The 13,338-nt window shown below is 36.8% G+C and overlaps 1 protein-coding gene across 15 annotated transcripts in view; it reads right to left on the reverse strand.

Moving 5' to 3' along the window:
- Window positions 1–13,338, reverse strand: part of neo1a (neogenin 1a) — a 167,662-nt gene that overhangs the window by 59,117 nt on the left and 95,207 nt on the right. For all 15 annotated transcript variants that reach the window (XM_084108445.1, XM_084108458.1, XM_084108453.1 and 12 more), the window contains exon 4: window positions 9,653–9,803. In XM_084108445.1, coding sequence (XP_083964571.1) covers window positions 9,653–9,803 — 151 coding nt within the window. The remainder of the gene's footprint in view (window positions 1–9,652; window positions 9,804–13,338) is intronic.

Genomic DNA, 13,338 nt, shown 5'->3' on the forward strand with positions numbered 1-13,338 from the left:
GATATAAGACAAAAATGGCTTATATTTTTCTTATCTTAATACAAGTAAATAATCATAATCTATTTTATTGATTTGACACAAAATGTCGTGGCGACGGCATCAACCATTCAGCCCTATAACCAAATGTATCGTAAACTATAAATGACCTTGTTGCCAAAAGTTGTCTGAATACACATCACAATACAATTGAATACAAGTTAAAATCATGCGCGCTTTTAAACATTAAATAAAGAAAAAATAACTATAGTAAAATAAAATAAAAATGGCTATTTATTTACCATAACCTTGGTAACAGGGTTGAATGGCTGTGCTTGATGAATGCACACCATAATTTGAGTAAAAATTGATAAAATGATTTCTGCAAATGATAAAATGATTTTCATTTGCCCTACTGATGAACTAAAAATGGCTTATTTTTGCTTTTGTTTTTATTTTATATCTTAATATAAGTAAATATGATTTTCGCATGTGTCTCTAGTCAAGTCTAATATATCTAATGTATCTTCAAAACTAATATATATATACATATATATATATATATATATATATATATATATATATATATATATATATATATATAATGGCTAACAGGGTTTCTTACAATAACCTTGGTAACAGTCTATTCTATTTTATTGATTTGACACAAAATGTAGTGGCGATGGCTTCAACCATTCAGCCCTGTTACCAAATTTATTGTAAATCACAACAAAAGAACTGCAAAATTTAGATTTTCCCCCTAAATAGTAATGAGTAATACCCATTTAGGCGTATTTTTATTTGATTTTCTTACTAATTTTTCTTACTTATGTTTATTGCTAGAAAATAACAAAATCACACTAACAAGTATTGGTATTCAGACTTACCCATTTTTTGTAAACAAACACACACACACACACACACACACACACACACACACACACCTGAGGTCAGTGAATACTATTTTCTAAAGTTTAGGCATCTCCTCTCCTTTCCCTTACCATTTGTTAAAAAATCAAGGGTTTCAAGTCCTGTTTTGCACACTATACAGATAAACAAGAATGGCATAAACAGAAAAGACTTTAACATTCATTTTTTAACAAGTAAGCCGTCTCCTCCCCCTAACGGTGATCCTTAAAATGGAAACATTTCCTTCCTTCAGGACCGTCGGTGCATTATGCGTGTTGAGGGAGCAGTAATGCTTTGGTTCTATGCGTGGAGTCGCCTCAAATAACCCAGAACTAATGTGTTCACGACTGCAGGCAGGTTAACAGCTAACAGGCTAACAGCTAGCGCTAGATATCCAGTGTGCCGCTCTGAGGCCAAACTACTGGCATCCGTCAACAGAAACCCAACACCAAACTACCGGTGGCGCTGACCCAACCTGCCCCAGAGCAGCCAGCCTGTGATTGATGCCGTCATGAGATACAAGCGAGCGAGATGAAAGCCTGCCTTGTCAACAGCTCAGAAGGTTCTGGCGTGGCTTCCATCCTTAACTGTTCAGCTCTATGACTGCGACTCCAAACAGAGCCGATCCTAAAGCTGTGCCAAGCCTTGAATGAGGGGAGTGACACTATTCCTTCTGATGCCACCAGCAAGAGTCCTGTGTTTTCCTACTGGAAAATCCAGTTCAAACCAGCTTCTGATGGTTTCCACCCTCATAAACTCAAAAATGGCATAATCATTTGTTTACAAACATGTATTCATTACTTCAATGAGCTCATTGTTTCTGCCTTCAATTATTACATTGTTTAAATGAATACATTTTTAGTTAACTGTGATTTTGGATATGTACATTTCTGAAATACATAAGCTCTGATAACAGATCACTGCAAATTGTAATGTGGACTCATGCATTTTGTGTAAAGCTGCTTTGAAACGATGTGTATTGTGAAAAGTGCTATTGAAATAAATGTGAATTGAATTGGATAATGAAGAAAAAAATATATTAAATTCTTGAAAAGAAAACCTTATTTATTAGTATGCCATCATATTTTATCATTATTTCTTAGAAGAAAAAAAATAGTCTGAATAAACATATCATGAGTCATAAATAAACTTCATCTTGATCATGACTTCAATGTATTCTGAAAGTTACTGTGACAACAAAACTTCCTGGTCAGCCTAAAAAGATTATTTATTATTTATTCATGTTTGTGTGACACCTTCAATGTTACAAACAAACAGATGAAGTTTATCTTTATCAAGGTTAATTATTAATGCTTATTAATATTTAAAACACTTTTGTCCGCCAAGGCAAAGTCATATGAAGTGAAGTGAAACAACAATAAAACATTTTTTAGCCTAATAATAAATTACAGAAAAGACCCTCATGACTCAATATGTTTTTAAAAATATCACACAATTTTTCCCTTCTGTATTACAAAGCAATGTAAGATCAGGTATAACACAATATTGGGTAACACTTTATTTTACAGTGTCCTTGTTACATATGTTACATGTACTTACCATAGTAATAACAGTAAATTATGCATAATTACATGCAACTAACCCTCAACCAAATCCTAATCCTACCCTAACCCTATAGTAAGTACATGTAGTTGATTAATATTACTCAGTTCTTAAATATATAATTACACTGTAAAAATGACACCTTAAAATAAAGTGTAACCCAATTGTAAATGTAAAAACAATGATATGTGTGACCCTGGATCACAAAACCAGTCGCATGGGTCAATTTCTTTAAATTAAGATGTATACATCATCTGACAACTGAATAAATAAGCTTTCCATTAATGTATGGTTTGTTCGGATATGACAATATTTGGAGATACAACTATTTGAAAATCTGGAATCTGAGGGTGCAAAAAAATCTAAACATTGAGAAAATGTCCTTTAAAGTTGTTCATTTATGTTCACGATTGTGCTGCATTCACTCACAAAAATAAATGTTTTATATATTTACGGTAGGAAATTTACAAAATATCTTCATGGAACATGATCTTTACTTAATATCCTAATGATTTTGGGCATAAAAGAAAAATCGATAATTTTGACCCATACAATGTATTGTTGGCTATTGCCACATTGATGGTTTTAGATAGAATTAGGATAGTACAAATATTGTCCTATCCTAAAAAAACACACATTGATGGAAAGCTTATTTATTCATGATGTATACATCTCAATTTCAGGTTTCAGGTTTTGCAGTCCAGGGTCACATATCTCAGTCACTGTAAGTTACCGTAACCACACATGAAAATCCGCAACACACGGTAGACACGCGTTTGTCTCTCTCACACTGTATGACGTGACAGACAACTACTTGTCCAGTCCGGTTGCGTTCACATAGCAAAGGTTTTCCGAGAATGCGGTTGGGAGTCCTAGAAATACGTGTGTGAGTTCGGTTATACAATGTAGTGTCACTCCCGTAAATGAACAAACTGTGTGTGCACGCAACCACATTAAGGACTCGAGTACAGGACTGTCAACCGTATTCTTCTGCTGTGTGAATGTGGCATTCAAAGAAGAACAAACATCTCACAGCAAGAACCCATATGATGTAATGTCATATTTTCTAAACCTGAATATTATGTTCTATCTTTGTCCAGTTTAACATATGCTGCTCTTTTATAGGACTGAGCCTGAAACGAACAAATTAGTGTATGGCCCTGTTTACATCTGGTATTAAGATACGTTTTAGTTGATCGGATCACAAGTGGACAACGCTATATACAGGTGTAAACGGGTCTAAAGCGTTTTGAGCTTGTCCACTTTCAACCACTTCCAGAGGTGGAGAACACGAGCTCATGTGCTCGAATGTGTTCAAACAGCCACAAAACATCGTCTTCTCTCCGTCTACTGATCTAATGCGGGAACATTATGGGAAGAGCTCTAGCCAGACGGGATTTAAACTTTGTCGGCTGGAGACTCAAGTTTGGCTTGAAGATGAAAAACGTACCAAACACAATGTTCTCTCACCATTCCTGATTTCTAACACACACTCTTGAGGCTGCCGGAGCAGAAACTAAAGCTGATGCTCTCCGAATGTTCATCAGGTCGCGTTCATATGTAAATTGCGTGAGCTTATTTTGTCCATTAGATTGAAAGATCTGAAAAAAAACATACATTTACCTGCCCATAGATTCTCTCCTCGAAGAAATCAGGACAGAAGTGGACAAAAGAGAATGTGTCTCCCTCATCTATTTATGATCCGATCGAACAAAACGCATCTTAATACTAATAATAGATGTAAACAGTGCCTAAAATCAATATGAAGAGCTTCATCTTTACAGTGAGTCGTCAGAGAGTTTGTTTTTCCCAGCTGGGCTGAGATGGACTATCCACATACCTTTCTTTATTTGTTTCACAGGTGCTTCCAATGGTTAACCGATACTTTTGATTAGCACATTCCTATAAGCCCAAAACCACAGCCTGCGTAACATGCGCACATTAGAGGTCTGAATGAACTGGGTTTAGCCGTGGATGTGTCATTAGCTTGAGTGAAAGGAGAAGCCACAGTCATTCCTAAAGGGACGGGACACGATGGAAAAAAGGGACCGAGAGAGAACAAGAGGGAGGCACAAAATTCATAGTTTCCAGTGACAAACAGCCGCTGGACATCTGGCTAAATGATGCATGCTTTGTACAACAGCGGTAATGTCCTGCCAAACAATAAAACAGACGTCCAGCAAAAATGCATTCCAGCAAAGTCATAAATGATGTACTGTAGTTTTAGCTTCGGACGGCCCACCCACGGCCCATTCAGGAACATCTGATGCATATTACACGCAGAAAACAGCCAGTCTGTTTACTTTCCTGTAAACACTTTAAACTACTATATATTTCTATAAAATATGTTTCCCAAACTGGGGTTTGTGAGCAGATATTTAATTACATGTCAAATTAAAATAAACAAAATAAATAAAAAACACATACTAAAAAAGATTAATGATAATTAATTTGCTTACCAGCAACTCATGTGACCATCAAAGAACTGCCAACATAAATTACTAAAATATAATGACTATATAATTTAAAAACATGGATGATACTCTAGATTTGTTTGAAATAGAGCAAAGAAGTAAAAAGCGAAGTGGTTTATGACTTTCCATCAATCAGACGGGCCAGAATTAGCTTTAACATGGGCTAGATCTTATGCTTAAAAGGCAGGAGGCATAAATGACATTACTTATTATCCAAACAATAATATCTAATTCTGTTTTATAAATGGCTGTCCTTTCCTCCCTCTCTTCAGCTCTATGTGCCAGTCTTCAGTATTTATCCTTCAGTGAATCCAGCCTGTTGTTACACTCCCACTAAGAAGCCCGAGCATCTCCTCAAACCTGCGATTATCTCTCTCAGCTCTCGGCCCAGTGACTCCTCGTGCCGAGAAGATCCTGAGAGATGGGAACGCTGCTAGTGCCGGGGAATCAGAGCCGTTGGAATGACTCCACGCTCAATAAAGCACTGTTTGGTTTTCGACATTAGAAAAACACTTTTCCCCTTCACAGACACGAGGGAGCTCGATCTGTGAGGACTGATGGACTGTGGCCAGGGGCGTAATTTGTGGGGGGGTTGGGGGGGAGATAACCCCCCCAATATTTAAATCTATGCATTACAACCCCCCCAATATTTATACCATGATCACAATATCAGGAGGCATACCCAAACTTCAACCCCCCCAATGTTCAAACCAAATCTACGCCCTTGACTGTGGCGACTAACATACTGAAGCACATGTACTTGATCTTATATTTAACTGCAATGTGATATTCGATATTACATTTAAAGTTAATATATGTGACCCTGGATCACAAAACTAGTCGTAAGTCGCACGGGTATATTTGTGGCAAAAGTCAACAATGCATTTTATGGGTCAAAATTATCGATTGTTCTTTTATGCCAAAAATCATTAGGATATTAAGTAAAGATCACGTTCCGTGAAGATATTTTGTAAATTTCCTACTGTAAATATATAAAACATTTATTTTTGTGAGTGAATGCAGCACACTCGCGAACATAAATGGACTTTAAAGGCGATTTTCTCAATGTTTCGATTTTTTTGCACCCTCAGATTCCAGATTTTCAAATAGTCGTATCTCGACCAAATATTGTCATATCCTAACAAACCATACATCAATGGAAAGATTATTTATTCAGCTTGCAGATGATGTATACATCTCAATTTCAAAAAATTCACCCATGTGACTGGTTTTGTGATCCATGGTCACATATTTTAAATGTAATAAATTGCAGCTTCAGCATTACATATGAGTGATTACATATATATTTAAATACATGGCATTCAAGTTCCAGTCGAAATGAAATTAACAATAGTTTGGTTTAGGGGCTGTTTACACGACACCGTTTTCAAGTAAAAACGTGAAACTTTTTATGCATTCTGGCCGCTCATTTACACGACAACTGCGTTTTGAAAACGCAAACTTTGAAAACGAGTTTCAAAGTGCAAGTTTCTAAAAATTATCTACTTGTAAACAACAAAAACGTGAATCTCTGAAGACAATGACGTCATGCACATGCGTGTTACGTGTTCAGTCTATAGTGTTTCATCGCCATCTAATGGCCCGGCAGAAGAATACAGCGTTTTTAGTCGTTTTCACGGATCTGTGTGAATTGGGATCGTTTTGACAATGGTGTCGTCTGTCTATCATTGTCGTGTAAACGTACCCTAAGTTTGCACTTAAGTATATTCTTGCAATGCATATAATTTCTGTAAAAAGTATACTGTTTTTAGTGTATTAGCCTACTTTTCCCCCTCCCTCTGGCCGAACATTACAGGGCCAGACTCTATTACAAACAGGATAAATTTGATATCTGGAGAGTGAGCTGAAAACAGCATTTAATCTTGTTAATACACATCCTGAACAAAAGGCTGCAGAAATTATAGGCCATTAACATTGATAAGCAACTCTGCCAGTGGTCATCCTGCAATGATTTCATCCAACCTTTATAGATCAGGAGAGTAGCACACAATGATCAACCCCAAATTGGATTTTAAATGGGGTTTCGGAGAATCGAGGAAATGGGAACAAAGGGACAGGATGAATGGCTAGTCGGTTGATCAGTGGTTTCACTGAACTGGTGCGGATAAAAAACCCTCAGGGATCGTTGGACCAGCTAAAAAAAACACATATTGACCACCTTAATGACCCTGTTTTTCCATCCGGATAATCAATTCATAAGGTAAACTTCACAAATGGCCTAAATCATTTCTAAAATCAAATTTTTATGTATATAGTGCGCAAATAGAGACCTGTTTACATCAAATATTCATACACACAATATGAACTGAATGCCTCTGTACTGTACTATAGAAATATTTGGAGATGCATATTGCACAGTATGATCAAAGGGACCGTGAGCATGTTTTGTACAACGTTTAAATTGTGTCTTAAGATTTGGAGGGATTGAAGTCACACTTCATACGGACCCCAATATGAGGCAATCAACAGTAACTCTCACTGTACTCTTTCATCTCTCTGCTCTCTTGTTCTGCTTCTCTGACTCGACCGTTTACCGCGGTTAATCCCCGGAGCGCAGAGCGTCTTCATAAACTCAGATACACAAGAAGGGGCTTGAATGCCTCGTCTGATAACACCAGCGTCCTTATAAATATTCACCATTGCTCTTCCACTCAACATTCCCAATTACCGGCTGACAGTCCAAACCTTTCCTTCAGGAATAATCTCACAGGCACTTTTTAATTGTCAAGAGCAAAACATTGTTTTCAGTTTAAATAACCTCAGTAGTTTGATTAATGAAGTCGTCGTGTGAAGACGGCAACTCTGGGGAGACTTACATTCAAGCTAATGTACGTGGTAATTATTGTTATGACAAACTCACTGGAAGGCCATTATTAGTGGTGTTTACTGAGGAAAGCAACACCATTAAAATTGCTCATACTAACGGTTGGGGATTTGAGGAAAAAAACACTAAACTACATACATTACTTTGTTCTCATTCTGCATCTGCACTTTTTGTTTAGACAAGAGTGATGAGTGTCTTGCTTTTACTTTTCTAAGCAATCCGGACAATAAAACAGGTGAAAAAGTACCAGGTGCATTGAAGGAGGAACATCTCATATAGACTAGAGAACTGATTTTCTTTCTTTTCTCTTTTGGTTTGCAAACCATGGAAAGCACCACTCATAAATCTAGTTCATAATACATTTTTGAGAAGTTTACATGGAGAAACTGTAAAAGAGTACAGGACCTTTTGGCCAATGAAATTCCTTGATTTTTCTTTGACTTTCCCAGTCGTTCGCAATCGGCTGATATTGATTTTTATACATTTGAATAATTTAAAGGGTTAGTTCACCAAAAAAATGCAAATTCTGTCATCATTCACTGACCCGCATGTCGTTTCAAACACAAGACTCATCGTCACTGAAACACAATGGAGATATTTGTATTGAAACGTGAGATTTCTGTCCCTATATTGAAAGTCCATGTAACCAAAACTTTTGTTTATTGGTTCTCACGGTCAAGCAAGCACGTTTAATGTGCTCTCTGTACTGAATGTGTTTATCAACTAAATCTGTTCATCATACACAGCGATCATGTCATCATTCAGAAGATCTGGATTAAATCGCTTGATTCGTGTGGATTATGTTTTTATGAACTTTCAAAGAGAGGTTTCAAATTTTCTCAGGTTTGAAAATACCTTCATATGTGTTTTGAAGTTGAACAAAAGTCTTATGGGTTTGGAACGACATGAGGATGAGTAACAGATGACAGAATTATAATTTTTGCGAGAACCTTTAATACCACCGTTAAATGCAAACTTAGAAAATATCATATGAATTCATTTATAGCGCACAAATTCACTTGTAACAACTGATTTTAGTGTTTTATTTTTAATAATTTTGACGAAATAGTGAAAAATATTAAAATTAGAGCATCTTTATTTGAATTCATTTTCCAGGCCTGGAAAATTCCCTTATATTTCCAGGTTTATCATGGCTGTGGAAACTTCATTTCCTTTGGATACCCAGCAGCTAATGAGAATGAAGCATGAAAAAGTGTCTTCCTAGGTCTAATCTGTGAACAGCCTGTGTGTGTGTGTGTGTGTGTGTGTGTACTTGTACAGCTATCTTTGTGAGGACCAGTTTGAGTTTTAGACCATTGGAGTGAGGATAAAGAGAGTAAAGTGAGGACATTTTGGCCGGTCCTCACTTTCTGATAACCTTTAAAGGCCTGTTTGAGGGTCAAGACTTGGTTCTAGGGATAAGGTTATAATTAGGTTAAGGGTCGGTTTAGGGTAAGGGTTCGGGTTAGGCACTTAGTTGTGATGGGTAAGGTTAGGGTAAGTGGCTAGAGATTGCATTGTGTCAATGAATGTCCTCATAAAGATAGATGTACAAGAATATGTGTGTGTGGTGTAGAAGCTTGCAGTCTTGACTGGCATTTACACCTCTCAGCCGGGCGCCGTCACTGTAATTATTTCCTCGGGCATCTGGGACGGGACGGGGCTGAATGCCAACAGAACAGCAGACGTTCACAGAGAGCGATCCCTAAAAGTGGACACTGCTGCCACAGCGGGACTCAAAGCTCATGTTCGTCACAGAGGAATCAATGACCTGTTAGTGGAAATCACTGTCTGATTTAGAGCTCAGAGCTCTGGATCTATTAATAGCAGTGTCTCCATCCACCCCGGACATCTGTGAAGACAAAACTGAGATTCAAACCCCTACCTGTCGTCGATGAGCTGGTCTCTGTGCATCCACGTGACGGAGGCTGTGGGATATCCCGTCACCACACAGGGGAGCAGCACGCTCTCCCCCACGACTTTAGACACTGGTTGAGGCTCCAGGAGAAACTCCAGGGTTCTCTCCTCTCCGGATTCTGCACAACACAGAGAAGTCAATGCAGTCAGTGTCTGCCCATGTGCATCACTCGACACAAAAATAATAATAAAAAGAAAGAGAAAAAAAAAAGAAAAAAAAGAATAATAATTAAAAATAAATAAATAAAAGAAAAATACTCTAAAAAGTATTGCATTACTTTCTAAATGCCATATCAACCTCGACCAGTTGAACAATACAAGGATAAACATGAAGCTGCTCTTTTAATTCTATCAAATAATTGATATAAAATTGGGTAACACTTTATAATAACGTTCAGTTGTAAGTCATTTATAAGTGGTTAGTAAATGATGAACTAATAATTTACAAAACATTCATAAATGATTAGCAAGTGATATACTAACATTTTATGTATGTTTTGTAAATTCCATTACAAGTCATTTACAAGTGATTAGTTAATGATTAACTAATCATTTACAAAACATGACTATGCGTTTCATAAATGTTTAATTCATTTTTAATTTTTTTTGTATGTTTTGCTCACATCAGGAGCACAGCGGTGCACAGCTAACAATGCACGTACTTCAAAAAATATAACGAGTAAAGAAGGCATTACTACTAATTACCATAGTTAATGTTTTTCACAGTCAGTAATTCATACTGTAACATTCTTTTTTTCGTTGTTTCAAGTTTCACTTTGTTTTAAATAACAAACCTGTTCACCCGAAGAAAAACTCGAAGTGCTATTATAAGACATCCTGTCATAGCTTTTTGGTACATAACGGCTACCGTAGATGCAACGCGCATTTAAAAAAAGTGAGGCGCTGGAGAGCATTATTCGTTTGAATGCAAAATACATTTTCACCGCTAGATGGGAGAAAATCCTACACACAGTCCCTTTAAGCTCTTACATTTTTCTCTTTAAAACTCATTGTTTATTTATCTCCACGAGGAAAAAATAAATTATTTTATTTCTCTCTTTACATATCACTGCTCCATGTTTGGTGTGATAACCTCAGTATTTGAGGTTGGAGCTTCAGGCCTGGTTGGCGTTATTAATCTGCCCGCTGAGGATCTGCCACAAAGCAGCTCAGTTCTCTTTAACTTCAGCATAAATTACATTGTTCTCTTTGATAACACCACATGTGGCCGTCCTGCTCCAGGAGGCTTCCTTTAAAACTCTCTCTCTCTCTCCCCGCAATTGTGTGAGTTTCAGTAGGGTATGAAAAATCACATCAGAATCAATGTCTTGCATTTTTACTGTCAGGAATGAAGGGAAATTGGCCTTTCCTCCTAAGAGCTTTTGTTCTTTTAAGGAGGAAAAAACTTTTTTGGACAAACCCAACTGAATTCATGTTTGTCATGGATTAAAAACTTTTAATATAAAGGGTTATGAATAAAACAGACAGGTGTATAGAGCCCGACCGATATATCGGCGGGCCGATATTATCGGCTGATATTAGGCATTTTCCAAACTATCGGTATCGGCATTTATAATGGCCGATAAATGAATATTTAAAAAATAAAATAAAAGCGGACGAAACACCCTTCAACCATGTTATGATTGTTGGCGCTGCATAGTTTGTCCACTAGAGGGCACTATACAAGGAAGATCGCTAACATCAATGAGCTTGGAAATCACAACGAACTTATTCTGCCTAAATAAAGTAATGATTACTGTATTTATAACTAGCATATCTGTAGTTCCAGTCCCTGCATTGCAAAATGTAAGTTAGGCACGCGAGGAGTGAACATTTAGACATAGAGAAAAAGTATCAAACATAGCCTGTGCATAAAAGTTAGCTTTTCTTTTACACGTGTGTGAAATCCAAGTGTGCGTTGCTGACTTCGTTTAGCCGCAGCATTAACGAGTCACATAATTTATTTAGTGCATCACTAAGTAGTAGATTTTAGAAGGCAGGCAGCAAATGATGATTGAAAATGGTTTGTTGTAGCTTGATGGAATAGATGGATAGAATTAAAAGAGTGCAGGTAAAGGGATAAGCAAGTTGACATTGTAATTATAAGGTAGCTTATAACATTGACATTTGGCAGACGCTTTTATCAAAAGCGACTTACATTGCATTTCAAGGTACACATTTACAATCTTATCAGTTCTTCACACACACACACACACACACACACACACACACACACACACACACACACACACACACACATTACATAATTGAATTATTACTGTCAATATTAATAATAATAGTTGACTTTTTTTTGTTCAAAGGACTTTAAGTTTCATATCTTAAGTTTGTATTTTTATTAGGGCTGTCAAAAGATTAATCGCGATTAATCGCATCCAAAATAAAAGTTTGTGTTTAAATAATATATGTGAGTGTACTGTGTATAATTAAATTTGTATCTAGAAATACACACACATGCATGTATATATTTAAGAAAAATGTGTTATTTATATATAAAAAAAATTATATTTATATATAATATAAATTATATATAAATATATACAGTATATGTATGCAAATATTTCTTAAATATATACATGCATGTGTGTGTATTTATATATACAAAATAATTATACACAGTACACTCACATATATTATTTAAACACAAACTTTTATTTTGGATGCGATTAATCGCGATTAATCTTTTGACAGCCCTAATTTTTATACATTATATTTATCAGAACTTTAATATATTCTGTTCTGTTGTGACAATAAAACAAACAAGTTTATTTTTAAACTGCATTATCATATTATTTTAGTAAGGCTGAGGACTCTTAAATAACGACAAATAACTAAATGTTAGGGAAATCTGTTCATGTTTTGTTACGCGTTTCTGGATTTTTTTTTTAAATATATATCGGCCGATATATCGGAATATCGGATTTTTAAATCACCAAATATTTGTATCGGTATCGGCCTTAAAAATCCTTTATCGGTCGGGCTCTAGTATGGAGGAAGAGGATCTAAGGGAGCGGGTGGAAGTTGGACCCTGGAAGAGATCAGACAAATATGGCGGGGGCGAGGTTGTGGATGGCTTTGAATGTTAACAGAAGGACTTTGAATTGGATACGAAACTGGACCGGGAGCCAGTGAAGCTGTTGGAGAACAGGAGTGATGTGGTGAATGGAGGGGGTTCGAGTTATGATTCGGGCAGCTGAATTCTGGACCAGTTGAAGTTTATGAAGGGATTTGTGAGGGAGGCCGAAGAGGAGAGAGTTGCAGTAGTCCAAACGGGAAGTGACGAGACTGTGGACAAGAACGGCGGCAGAGTGGGGGGTAAAGGGAGGGGTGGAGGTGATTAATGTTTCGTAGATGGAAGTAGGCAGGCCGGGTAATGTTATTGATGTGGGATTGAAAAGATAATGTGCTGTCAAGGATGACACCCAGACTCTTAACCTGGGGGGAGGGTGAAACGGAGGAGTTATCAATAGTGAGAGAAAAACTTGGATAAAGTGGATTTAGTGCCAATGAGGAGAACCTCAGTTTTATTACTGTTTAATTTGAGGAAATTTTGGGTAAACCAGGTTTTTATTTCCGAGATGCAATCAGTAAGGGAGGAGGGCGGGAGAGTGGACGAGGGTTTGGTCGAAAGGTAGA

This window comes from Abramis brama (genome assembly GCF_963993115.1).
Source record: "Abramis brama genome assembly, chromosome: 3".
NCBI lineage: Eukaryota > Metazoa > Chordata > Actinopteri > Cypriniformes > Leuciscidae > Abramis > Abramis brama.